Below are 13,619 nucleotides of genomic sequence, written 5' to 3' on the forward strand. Positions count from 1 at the left end.
AGAGAGAGAGAGAGAGGTATATATTGAAGAATGTTGGTTGTGTACAAAACAACTCTTTTGTTTTGATTATTATATGTGTAGCCACAAAACCTCATCAAAAGTTACACTTGCAGCCTATGCAATCCCTCGTATTGAACGTTAGCAATTTTCATTAGCAAATTATCACATCGTGTATAAAAATTGAACGGCAGCAAAGAGAAAGGATGCACGAGGTAGGTAGATGCATAAGAGCATGATTTGAGGTAATACTCTATCAATCCCTGTTTTCAATGTGACATTTTCATTCCACCGTCAATTCAACCCTTGCCAAATCACTACAGAACAACCGAATAAAGAATGGTTATGCGAAATAGCAACCACTACTCTGATAAGCGTTCAATCAGTTAGAAAATTCTTTCTCATGGTTGGCGCACAGTCTTAGATACCCTTCCGACCCCACGAGGATAAGAGACAAAAGGTTCCAGCGTGTATCATACGCGCAGCAAGTTATACTGTGACAAGTTTCGCACAGCAGTAAGACATGGACAGATTCAAGCATGTGAATGGTAACACAAACTTCATGTCTTGAGTAATCAAGACACAAAATCAAATCAATTTTGAAACATCGCACTGTTAGAAATTTTCGATTGCAGTGCTTAAAGTGTAAAAACCAACCACTAACCCACTCGATGAAAACATCTACACAGACGAATGTTTAAAACTGTAGTTCTGGGGCCCACATTTCCACAATACTGTTGTGATGCTCCCGAAAAGTTTCAGGAACAAAAAGAAATAGCTCAACTAATCAGATTGACAGTTTATTAGAACCTCCGGTTTTTGGAAGACCCTTGAGAACATCTCGAAGAGCGTAATAAATACTTATGCATTTATGATCCGATAACATTGTACTGGACAGCACAATGCGGCCAAATTGTGTACCGTCTTGCCCTTTCAGCAGAACATGGCCCTCTCTCCCTGCAAACTCCTTTTGATCTACATCAGTGGGAGTCCGGCCCCCATAAATGAGCAGAAGCAAGCCTGGTACCCAAAGCTCTGGATGTTCATCTTTAATTTTACTCTCTCGACTAAGTTCACTTGATCTCGGCTCTCTTTTTGAAAGGGATAAATCGTCCAGTTTGTCCTTCTTCTCAAGTAACTTCGTAGCCACTTCTTCAACGTTCTTCTCCAATTTTTCGATTTCTGCACGTGCGAAAAAAAACTTGTCGCCATGATACGTAACAATAAAAAAATAAAATAGAATCACTTCATTTCCTGTTACTTACTGTAGATATCAGATCTGGACATGCTATGTATAAAAACTCATTCAAGATGAACTCTTTCAAAGAGAAGCCCTCGGAGGTACAAAGAGAGCTAAATAATTTACCTGAATCACTTGAAGAGCCGAGACTGACAAAGGATGCATATCGGCGAGCCACATCTTGTACAGAAGACAGCTTCTTGATCGTGCTCTCAACAAATTCGGCAATACCCTTATGTTCTTCACTATCCTTCAACAGAGTCCTGCAGGATCAACCTCTGTCATAGCAATTCTACTATGGTAAGCCTCTGCCGACCATACCTGAGTCTGACGAATATGACATGCCAGGTATCTTCAAAAGAGGATAGAAAACACGAGGAAGAACAGATAGGACGGCTGCAGAATATGTTAATCTAGGTATTCTTAAATAGGGTTGATTCTGAGTAAGAATCAGCACACGTTACAACCAATAATCAATCAAACAAAATTAACCTACCAGTTTGTGACCAATATTTCATTACGAAGTCGAGTCAATGCTGCTGTGCTCATTCGAGGGATAACGTCATCCTGAATGGAAAATAGGATGTAAGTACAGAAAAACTGGAAACTTACAAAAACAAATTAGTGTTATTCATCATGCGCACAACATGATACAGAAAAAACTCGCAGTAACCTCTAGTTCCATACTTGAGTAATCCCAGGTTAAAATATTCATTCTACAATACTTTGCATATAAAACCGTCAAAGGCCAAAAAATTACCTGTAAAACCAATGTAGTGATATAGTCTGCACATTCTGATGCTAACTTTTCAGACACACAAGGAGGAGAAGCGATAGTGACAGCCTTAATTAACTGAGAGGAAAACCCAAGTTGTTCATCTCCTAGTCTCCTCAGCATCAGAGCTAATAACGCTGCTGTTGAACCTCCCAAAGAATGCCCCACAAGTCGTAGTTCGTAGCCCTGCACGAAGTAAGTCAACCATAACAACCGTCCTGTTCATATTTATTGTTAACGTTAAATACTTCATAAAATAACCCACAGAGGAGGACGAACAAAAGAGTTGTCAGTTGCGTAGTCTCCAGAAAAAGGATAATCTGTTGCAGAAATAGTAAATTATACCTCATGTTCGTGCAGGCAACTCTTTAGAGTACTCAATTCGTGCTCCATAAACCAACGTGCAGCCTCAACACTACCATAATGCACATTCTCCCCATCCAGATTAGAGGCGCCGCCGCTATTTGAAGCTAGATCCGTAATTATGTCGTGCACTGTGTGAGTTCCGCGGATGCACAATATCACAAGTTTATGTCGATGGTCTACTGCAATGTAGTATCCAGGACGCATAACATTGGACGTGTCCTCAAATTTGACCACCTTGGACTCCTGGATCATGCTTACACGAGCCAGTCCAGCCGCATCTTTTTGATAGGAACCTCGTGCCAGCTCAACATAATAGATTAAATCTCCAACCTGAAATCAATTCAATATAATGTTTGTGTCATCCTCCTTACCTCAAAGAAATAAAACTAGACACTGTTACAGGTTTCCACTTCATGACAGGAGTGTTCTAGAAATATAATCCTCCTAAATACCGGTGATAATACCCAAGCGCTTTCAATAATCAACTCTCTCAGGAATTCAATCTGCCATATCTTAAAATATTCTGTAAGAGCCCCAGCTTCTCTTCTACAAAAAAACACAACATCTCTTCTGCAAAAAAACTAAATAAAAGATCTCAAAAAGAAGTGTATAGCATACACTCTACAGAGAATCAGGATGAATCAGCTGCAGTTGTTTAGAAGCTCACAAATGTATCTGATGACACTAAGTCACCACTAAATGTATCACTGGCCATTTGAGAAGCGTGGCGGACGGACAAGAAGTAAAGACCAAGCGTGAGATCTGCAATGCTCCATTTCTGAATCTGCATGCCAGAAGTGCTTCTCAAAATACTGGACGCAATATCCACCAACGAGGCTGTACTTGTGGGTTCGTCGCCTTTATCTGGAAAAAATATCATCAAGTTCTAGAATAAGTTTAAAGATCGGTGGTCTTGATTTTTTTTACAATGAAACCAATAGAGATCAAACATAGATTCGTCATCACAGAAGGTTAACAAATAAAAATGAGGATTACTGCTCGGAACCTGCAGAGAACTTCTGCAGAAATTACAACTACATTCTCACTAGTCCTTTTCCTAGCGCTCCCCCTCCGAGGACACCATCCAAGAAAACTGTCGCACAATAATTTCATCACCTTAACGCAAAAAAAATAAACTCCTGCATTTACTGGTGTAAAGAGAAAAAAAACACAGGCAATTTCACATGAACTCAGATATCGTCTCAGACGCAACAAGCTTCAAAATTTCGTCTGACCCAGAAATAAGAGGTAAGATGTGAAGGCTGAGACCGACAGACTGAGAAACTTGCTCACATACACCAGGAGTGAGACTCTCAAATGGCAATTAAGACCATAAACATATCTTCCGTAACCCAACCAAGTGATTTGTTGATATTACTACAGCATATTTGCCTTAAACTGATTGCCACCGAAGCTCACACTCACGCAGATTCAATGTCTGAATAAGGGCAAAAACCAGGCCTTGCATAACATACAGTGCAAGACCACTCACGAGAGCAAACGGGGACAAGGCGGCAGCAATAAATGATAGAGTCGGACGTGCATGCCTGCGGGCAATGCTCGTCTATAGAGCTTCATTGCTGGCTCCAGCATACTAGTCAACCAGGCCATCTGTCCTCCATGCTTGCGGTCATCCAAATCTGACTCTGCCCCTGCTTTCTTCACCTCTGATATCCATAACAGATTAATCACTAGTGCATCAGTGTTAGCATGAAATTGAAGTGCCAAATAATGCAATCGAGAGGAAAATTTACAAATGGCAATTTCTGAGCAATATAATATTCAAGAACTCCTTCATCCTTCGTTGATACATCGCTACAGCTCGCTAGGTTCTCCTCCATTTCTATACCTAACCATTCTAGAGCATTTCGTAATCACAATCGCCCAGCAGTCTTAGCAAGTGATTGTCAAATAAAAATCAGTGACATATTTAATCGAATGGCGGCCCATAGCACAAGTACTGTGAAAACGCATTGTTGATTGAACGATTCCGGGTCCGAGAAACATCTGAACATAGAAAATTCATAGAATCTTATTTATTCGTGTGGCACTTTCCGTTCGCACGTTTACGAGACTTCTAGCAACGAAGCATTGCCGGATTGAACAGCGCTAATTTCAATCAGTAACCTCAAAGAGAAATCGACTGACTTGAGAGGAGGTTTACATGTACAGCACTGCCACAATTTTATCCGAAATTGCCATTGCCAACAAAATTACTCCCAATTGATAACAACGAATGAGTAGGATGGACGTGCAGTACCCCTGTGCTGGGTATTCCTGTCGGCGGCGTCAAACCTAGCATGTTGCGCCTGAGTAGTGGAAAAGAAGCACTCAAACCCCAGTCTAGGGCACCTCCGCAGTCTCCTTAAGATCTCTCGCTCTACAAATCAACGCCACAACCCCATGCACCGTGAACCCATGTCATATTCGAGGCCACAATCCAACTCCAACACCCAAAGAACATTTGAGGTACCAAAATTTTCAAAATAAAAACCACTGAAAAATAACGCAAAGAGAGTCGATCAAAGTCCGAAAAGTACCAGGCAGTGGAGCAAGCCGGGTCGCAAGTAACATTGTTGCGGAAGAGTCCTTGATCCTACATCTACTCAGTGCGAGTCCAACCACGAATCAGCAGCTCCGCCATGACCAACACCGTGCAATGGCAATACGGAACATTCTCACAAAACAGCTTTGAATGATCCGTTTTAAAGTTCAAGGCCTACAGGAGGAAATAAAACGCTGCTGTCGCTCGGAAGCTTTTGGCTTATAGGCAAAAAAACACACTTGTGTAGTGACAAATCGACACGTTATTCTATGCAGGCTGCGAGTGCAGATGGCACCCCAACTGTAGGCATACACTTGGCAGCCACCCACAGTTCGGACAGTCGACCAGACCCCAACAGACGACATCACAAGAACTTGCAAGAATCGACGAAAAAAGCTGACTCACCGTGAGCTATCCCACTCTTGTCCACACGGACAAATCACCGTCGACGTTGATGAGTACAACCGGAGAAATGGGTGGAGAAAAGATGATAGGAAAATTGATGAGGAGAATATATGGAACTTAGGTTACCTCGGTGGCTCCGTAGAATGCAAATATGATAAACAATAAGGATTACCGAAAATATTCCGCACTGAAGGAGGAGGTTGACCTAGGTCCAACCAGCTTCCTCTCGTTGAAATTATTCTAAAAATAGGAACTACTTTCTCCCAACCATCGTCCCACTTCGATTCTCCCAGTCTAAAATTGAGGGCGTTAATTGAAAGTAACTAGATCGTCGCACTGGAATCAACTTGTGGGGGGTGGTGGGGCGGATCGGAAAAGAGACCCATCCAACGGTGAAAAGGGGGCGTTTAGCCTGCAGACCTAATTTAATTCCACCGCTCCATCAGACCCTCCTCGAAGTACTGGATGCGATCCATCGATTTACCGCATTTGCGTCGTCCAAGCTTGCGCAGGTGGTCAGCTAGCGACCCTCCCATACTCTCGGGCTCCGAAGCTTTGCTCGTCTGTGAAAGGCTCGACCTTCTTCATCTTGTGATCGGCGCTGTGTTGAAGAGTCCACAGTATGGCTACGTTGTTGCAGCTATGTCTGCCTCACTGTGCTTCACCTGCGATTGTGTCCTTCCCTTTAAGTGCTTCTCCTTTTCAACGCCGGACAACCGTGAAAGTTGCACCTAAGTCGATGCGGCTTTCTATCTGCTACGCTTCATCTGAGAAGGGATCTCCCGACGTACTTCCCGAGGAGGAGTCCACGGTTCGTGTCAATCTTTTCCCCGCCTGCTTTTCTTCGCAAACTCTGTATGACATTGTTCTGTCAAACCGCCGTGGGTGTAACCTTGTAGGCCTGAACGTTCCAGGTACTCTTGAGATTATCATTTTGTCGCTGCACCACTGTGTCCGCACGCATTGTTAGAAATAGAGTTAGAAGTTTTCATGTCTGGGTTGTTACTAGGCTGGCTGTTGCTTTGGGTTTACAATTCTCAGTCGGAACGGATCTGCAGATTTTCAAGGATGAGTCGCAAGGTATTATCTGTTATTACGATGAGAATGGCGACCTCATTTGTGAAGGCTGGGACGAAGGCCCTCATTTCCAGCCCGATCCACAACAGCCTACTCTGAGGAGGTAAAATTTCATTTCTGGATCTATGCTCTAAACTATGATGGAATCTTCAACCATTTGGAACTGATTTTTGGAAGGAAACTTCTAAAGTTATGAAAAGTATTTAAAGATACCTAGAGTTTCATGTGCATGCTTTTATAGTCAGAAGTAGAGTGTGTGAGATTTGCAGAATAACATGTATGCGATTGCTGTGGCAGGCGTAGAAGAATTATTCCCAGTGAGGCCATGCGTAAGGCCATGCAAGCAAGAGGCCCTGGAGAGACAGTTGTATTCAAGAATAATAAAGGCCAGATGGGCGATTCTGTTAGTGAAGTAGCTAATGAGAGCACAACCTGCTCAGACCTGTAGAGTCATAGCTGTCCGTGGCGATGAGTATCTGGCTGGTCGGTGGTAAATATTGTTCATTACCAAGCGTCGTGTAATGTTCGCTTCCAATTTGGTGGTATGCTTTTGCACTTTGAGGCATAATTTGAGCAGAAACAAAGTATGCCTCAAAGTGCAGACAGTGAGAACAAACTACTTGTTTCAATTGAACAGTGCCTCCTTGTGCAGAATATATGTGTAGTGTAGCTGAAATGAGCTGGGAAATCCTGCTCCGCCTCTCAGTTGCCATGAATGAACGTGCAGTTATGTGCTTACAGGCTGCATGTTGTTAGTTGGGGTGAAAAACATTCTGGGAATGTGCTTTGCTGGGTTTGCGGAGACTACCTGCAAAATTGTAAAACGGATGCTATGTGACGGGTTGAAGCATACGCCCAAGCTTTGAAGTTCGATCTTCATCTTGAGTAGCAAAAAAGTACCTTGCACTTTTTTTACAGCATTTTCGATATGTCGTCGTATCAGTTTGCTTGTTTACATGTAAGAACAATTACTTGAAGCTAGTATACACACACATTAAGGAATGAAAATATACACACATGCTTTACTGATGCTTATAATACACATTCTTAAAACGAGTTTGTTTATTGTTGATTGTTAACGTGGTGAAGGCTCATTGGGATTTTGAAAGGTTCATCTCGTCATTCCTGATGATTGAGTTGACATTCTGGTCGTTTGGGGCAATTAAGAGCCAGTACAAATATAGAATCTCAATAAATCACATTTGTCTCCTTGGAATTCTTATTTTTGCGGAAAATGTTAGCAGAATCCAACTTAACTTAACATGCTTTAATGCAGATTTCCGTTGGATTATATCTTGCCTTGAGAAGAAGAGAACACTGATAATCGTAACCTCCACTTGTCAACACTATGTGATGAAGTTTTCACCAAGCACCATTGCGAAACATCTCCTTCATGCAAAGTTCAAGGACATAACCCTAAGCCCCTCTACGGCCATTCGGCCAACACCTGCTAAGGCCTAATGAAAGTGGAAGACGGATCAAATTTAAGTTAATTGTCGATAAAGTGGCAAAGATATCTAACACTATGTGATATGTTGTGGTAAAGTGTTGTGACTAGTTTATATATATATATATATATATATATGATTTTGAAACATCAAGTAGTCATTAGTTCTGTGGTAAGTTTTTTTCTTTATGCAGAGTTGGATATTTTATAGTTGGAATTTGAACTACCAACCTATGGTTACCAATTCACTATTTTTAGATAGTTTAAGTTTTTGGTGGACAAGTTAATTGAGATTTTACAGGGTGATTCATATATTGTATTCCATCTGTATTCTTATTTTTTAAAATAAACATGGTTTCTTTAAATAGTGACCATTTTTTTTTATCAAAAACAATGTTCCCATACTATTACCAATAATGTTTGTAAATAATTAAACATGACTAAAATAAAACTAAAATTAAAAAAAAATTACATAAAATACATTAGCTTTTAATTAAAATACAATTGGCCATCTATTTATAAATAGTAATTAATAATAACAGTAGATAAGCAATATTATTGATATATTATTTTATAATTTTTTAATCTAATATTATTATAAAACTACATACATGACTTCTTTTTCTAGTTTATTGCATATGAATAATTAAATGTTGTATTATAAAATTTCTAACCTAAAACCTTCTATTATTAAGATTTAATGTTGCTAAGATGTAGATGCAAATGCATTAAATATTTATATTGGTTATAAATAATAGAATTCAAAAACTTCAAGTATATAGTTAGATTGGTTTCACATTCATAAAAAAATTATGCAAAAGAAGAAGAGATAAAAGATAACTCACTATTTTAAGAAATATAAAACTTAAATTATAATTGGTCAATAAATTTAAACATGTTATTAGATATCTATAATCTATCAAATCATTTATTTATAATTTTAAAATTTATATTTTTTTTATTTGATTTTATAAGATGGTTTAAATTTATTTCTTAAATTGCAAAAAGAAATATTTTTTTAAAAAAATTTAGAAAAAAATAATAGTATTTATTAGATAAAATAGAAAGTATGAGATTTAATGGATAAAGTCAAGATATCTATAACATATCTCAAATTATGATATTTAGACTTATTGTTGTAAAATTTGTCTTTTGTAAATACTTTGAGTATTTATCTTATTACAATATTATTTGAGAAACAATATTATGATATTATTTTTATTAAACTTATTATTGAACTCAATATTTATATTTAAAATAAATATCTCACATATACTCCTTACAATTTTTAAAGATTTTATTTTTTTAATCCTTTTATTAAAAAATCTATAAATTCTTCAAACCTTTGATGTAGTCCATAACATTTTTAATTTATTCACAAAAAAATTATATATATAATCCACTTTCCATGATATAAACAAGAAGTATTACAAAAGAAAAAACCTCATGGTAGATACCCTCTTTTCACAATGTGAACACCCTCACATGTCATGCACATCCACATATACAAAGTATTGAACAAAACGTTATTACAACTACAACATGTTTTTTGAAATAATACATAATTATCTTCAGCATAATTAATGCATAGAATTAATCTTTAATACATTGTGTATAACTTTGTATTTATATAATAGTAGACTTTATTCTTACTATTGTAAACATCAATTATTATATTACATTGTATATTTAATAGCTATTCAAAGATATTAATGAATATTTTTAATCAATTATAAAATTAATTCTATAACTTAAATATTATTTAAAAAGTCCTTCAATTCAAGTACCTAATTATACTTAAATATTAACTATTGTACTTTCTTAATGTCATTAAAAAATATTAAAATATTAAAAATAATATAAAACTAATTACTTCAAACATGTATGTGTGTATATATATATATATATATATATATATATACATATATTAAAATTTATCAATACACTACAATTTATAATCTTGTAATATTAATTTAATATTTAAAAAAAATGCAATTACATTTTAAAGAATAATTATTTTTAATTGAAAAAATTAAACTTTACTTAAACTATCTTCTACATTTGTAATCTATAGTTTAAAGTAGTAAAGTGATAAATATTGTGATACATATCATTTTAAACTTATTTTTAGATATCATTTTAACATTTATTATTAGTATAGATAATATATATATATATATATATATATATATGTACATATTTTGACACAAAAATGAGGTACACTCAATGCATTAATAGAATGAAAAAAATTACTCCAAATTGTTAAACTTCTTTTATCCAATTTAATAAAGATAAGAATACTAAGAAGAGTTGGCAACTATTATGGCTAATTCGCTTATATTTTGTTCAAGATCATACCACCTTAGGATATTATAAAGTTATTTTCAATTACCATATCCAATTTAGAATCGAGGATGTATTTTACCATCTATAATTCATTATATTTGTGAAAAAAGATGGTTTCATATTTATATTTTGTTCAAGATCATACCACCTTAGGATAATATAAAGTTATCTTTAATTACCATATCCAATTTAGAATCTGGGATATATTTTACCATCTATAATTTATTATATTTGTGAAAAAGATGGTTTCATATTTGGAATGTTTTGTTAGTTTTTTTGTGACAAGTTCTTAACAAATTTTCTCATATTTGATTAGTCGTTTCAAGGTTAAGCTTTTAGTGTGGAATTTACTTCATAGTTTCTTTTCAAATATAAATTTTTATTTTTGAATCCAAATGGTTTATAAATACAATATTATGTATGAAGAATAAATCTTGCAGAACCTTTAAAACATAGTGGTAGCTTTTTTGGAAAAAAAGCTTGATTCCAAGTGAAGAATTTCTACATACTCTATTTTGAGGAATTTGATGTTTATGTATAAAGAATAGAAGTGGCCCAATCCCAAATGTTATGAGCTTGATGACAATTCAAATATATGTAGATATTGGTTTTTGGCTTTTGGAAGAGACACAATTTACAATGTGTATCAATATGAGGGCTGTTTTTCCCTCTTTAAGTATTAATTCCACACCTGTGTGCCATATGAGGAAAATAGACACAGCCTCATTATAAGAAAATGGATAAGGCTAAGTGACATGAATTAGGCAATTCATATTAAGAAACTTATATCTTTTTGTTCAAATAAACAAATATATATATATATATATATATATATTTGAATATCCTTGCTGCTTTAATAATTGATATTACATCTATTAGTGATTGTTTGTATCTTCAAATCCATCAATTCATGTCCTTTAATTTCTTTGGAATATTTGAGAATATAACACCAAATTTCTTTAGCATAAATTTTATTAATTACACAATTAAGCTTTTGGCAATTAAAATGTATATAAGATATTTATATGTACAATCTATAGCTACTAATTATATCACAAATTTATATTATGTATTTTAGAAAACAAAGTGTAATAGTTATTTATATTAAGATTTGTTGTTTTTAGTTTTTTCCATCAATGATTAAAGTTAAATACAGAATAAATTGGTATAACCTTGAAAATAATATATTTCACAATGAATGAATTAGTTTTTAATTATATTTTATTAAAAACTACAGCAAATGATTCTATAATGTTCTAAAAAAACTCAATACATTGAAATCTCATGAAAATGTGACCTTAACATTAATATTTGTTTAGATGTAAATCACGTGTACCCATATATAATTTAAAATAAAACCAAAATTAAAACCTCGAGTGGAAGAGTGCTTTGAAAGGTAGAAAAAACATATAATTTTTATTATAATGTTTGTACATGCATAAAAAGAACTAGAATTAAGTTACATAAAACTATTCTGGGTGCATGCTTTTAGAATGCATTTATAAAAAAAATAATGAAAAGTTTACATATATTTCATTTGACCCAAAAGATGAAAAAGTTATGTATCATTTAACCAAAAAAGGGAACAAAGAAAATGTGGGATTAAATGCTTCTGAAAATACTCTTCCAATTGCCCCAGAGTGCCGTCTGCCACCGGCTACTGCCTGTTACCATCGTCTCTCCTGAATCTGATGCTTGAATCCCGAAACCCTAGATTGGGCCTCCCACTTTAAGATGTAATGTTTAGCACTTGGCCGGTCCTTTCGCTATTGTGTGTGTTCGCTTCTGAGTTGCGGCTCAAGCTTTATCTATCGTCCGTGTTAGCTGTTGAAGCGGCGTTGCAGCTATGGCCGTCTTCACCTTCATCGTAAAGAAGTCGGGCGACACATGGAGTGCCAAGCAGCATGGCGGCGAGGCCGACCTTGAGGCCAGCTCTGCCTCCACTTGGGAGCTCCAGAGGAAGCTCACCAACTTGGCCTTGACCACTGCTGGATCGGGCGCTGTCTCATCCAGCTTCTCCCTGATCACTCCTGAATCGGGTGTTGCCCAGGTAAACTACATGTAAAGAGTTTTGATGTGAAACATCTGGTTAGAAGCCTCACTTTTTTGTTAGGGTTTGGTTTACTTCTTTATCAATGCAGGCTGGTGAGAGTTAGTAGTGTGTTTATTGCAGTTTATTTCCATTACGAGATATCTTTGATCGTACGTAGCGTCTATGCATTGCTTGTATACGTTTTCGCTTTCGTGTCCTTCTTGTTTGTGTGTCGTGACGATAGCTCGACCTTTATAATTTGTAGCTATTTTTGGTATCGAATACGCGGAGCCTAGTTTCCACCGAATGGATTATTAATTTGATTATTATGTTTCGAATGATTTAGGTTATTGTTGGTGGAGGTGGTGGCGGTTTCTCTGCGGGAGCTGCCCCTGCCGCTTCGGGAGGTGCCGCTGCACCCGCTGCTGAGGAGAAGAAGGAAGAGAAGGTGGAAGAGAAGGAGGAGAGTGACGATGATATGGGATTCTCTCTCTTTGACTAGACTTTGTCTCGCCATTATCTGTACGCTTTATAGGAAAGGCAGGCTGTGCCACTAGTTAATATGATCACTCGAGTAATACGATGGCCTTCACAAAGTCAAAATGGAATTTAGAATACTTCCCTTCCAGTTTCTACTTGCAGATGAATTCTTTTCTTGCAGTGTGTATTGACCTTGACGTCATTACTGTAAGGTTATTCACGCAAATAACTCGTGATGTTATTAATCGTTTTTCGAGGTCCCTTAAAAGAACTAAAAATGGCTTTCAGCTGCGACTCTAGATCAAATGTGATGCATTCATATATTTCATAACTCATCATTTCATCTGTGACCCAAGGAAGAAGACCCCCATCAATAACTTAACCAGAATGATTCTATGAAATCAAACCGTATTGATCAAGTCAAAGCTCACTTCCAGAGCAGGTCTTCTTACCTTAGCTACCTTGTGATCTATGAAACTAGCACGAGGTGAACTAGAACGACCTGCAAGAATAGCGTAACTTTTCTCTTCCATATCACGTACTACATAGATTCTAAGCATTCAACACATGACTACGTATCGGAGACCACGCCGGGAGGATCGCTGTTTAGTTGTAAATGATTCAAATTTCTATTCTACCCATGGTTAACAAATGCACAACATTGAAGCAGTAGTACTGCAAGTTATAAATCTTGAATGTGTTGAAATATGTCAAGCTTTGTAATGTACATGTTTTTCTAGGTCTTGTATGATTGCAATAGAGAATAGATGAAAAAAATATCTCAATACAAATAAAATTACGTAAAAGGAAGTGGATGAGTATAATAAAAACTTGATTTTGTATTTAAACTAAAATTTGACATTTTTCATAAGAAAAAAATAAAAAAATAAAAAAATATATTGCTATGGC

The 13,619-nt window shown here is 36.2% G+C and overlaps 3 protein-coding genes across 3 annotated transcripts; 2 read left to right on the top strand and 1 right to left on the bottom strand.

Moving 5' to 3' along the window:
• Positions 1-594: 594 nt before the first annotated feature.
• Positions 595-5,455, bottom strand: LOC112275187 (uncharacterized). Its single transcript, XM_024505314.3, has 10 exons — positions 5,329-5,455; positions 4,919-4,980; positions 4,639-4,758; positions 3,926-4,045; positions 3,046-3,242; positions 2,358-2,708; positions 1,998-2,198; positions 1,734-1,804; positions 1,364-1,500; positions 595-1,179 (listed from the first exon to the last, which is right to left on the bottom strand). The coding sequence occupies exons 2-10, from the start codon at positions 4,950-4,952 to the stop codon at positions 785-787; spliced, it is 1,626 nt and encodes a 541-aa protein (XP_024361082.1). The 5' UTR covers positions 4,953-4,980; positions 5,329-5,455; the 3' UTR covers positions 595-784.
• A 371-nt stretch (positions 5,456-5,826) lies between these two features.
• Positions 5,827-7,282, top strand: LOC112275188 (uncharacterized). Its single transcript, XM_024505315.3, has 3 exons — positions 5,827-6,139; positions 6,387-6,508; positions 6,703-7,282. The coding sequence occupies exons 1-3, from the start codon at positions 5,951-5,953 to the stop codon at positions 6,851-6,853; spliced, it is 462 nt and encodes a 153-aa protein (XP_024361083.1). The 5' UTR covers positions 5,827-5,950; the 3' UTR covers positions 6,854-7,282.
• Positions 7,283-11,969: 4,687 nt separating this feature from the next.
• On the top strand, positions 11,970-12,858 carry LOC112274673 (large ribosomal subunit protein P3z). The gene is made up of 2 exons (XM_024504337.3): positions 11,970-12,248; positions 12,577-12,858. The coding sequence occupies exons 1-2, from the start codon at positions 12,045-12,047 to the stop codon at positions 12,730-12,732; spliced, it is 360 nt and encodes a 119-aa protein (XP_024360105.1). The 5' UTR covers positions 11,970-12,044; the 3' UTR covers positions 12,733-12,858.
• The last annotated feature ends 761 nt before the right edge of the window (positions 12,859-13,619 follow it).

The sequence above is a fragment of the Physcomitrium patens genome, chromosome 22 (genome assembly GCF_059467195.1).
Source record: "Physcomitrium patens ecotype Gransden chromosome 22, ASM5946719v1, whole genome shotgun sequence".
NCBI lineage: Eukaryota > Viridiplantae > Streptophyta > Bryopsida > Funariales > Funariaceae > Physcomitrium > Physcomitrium patens.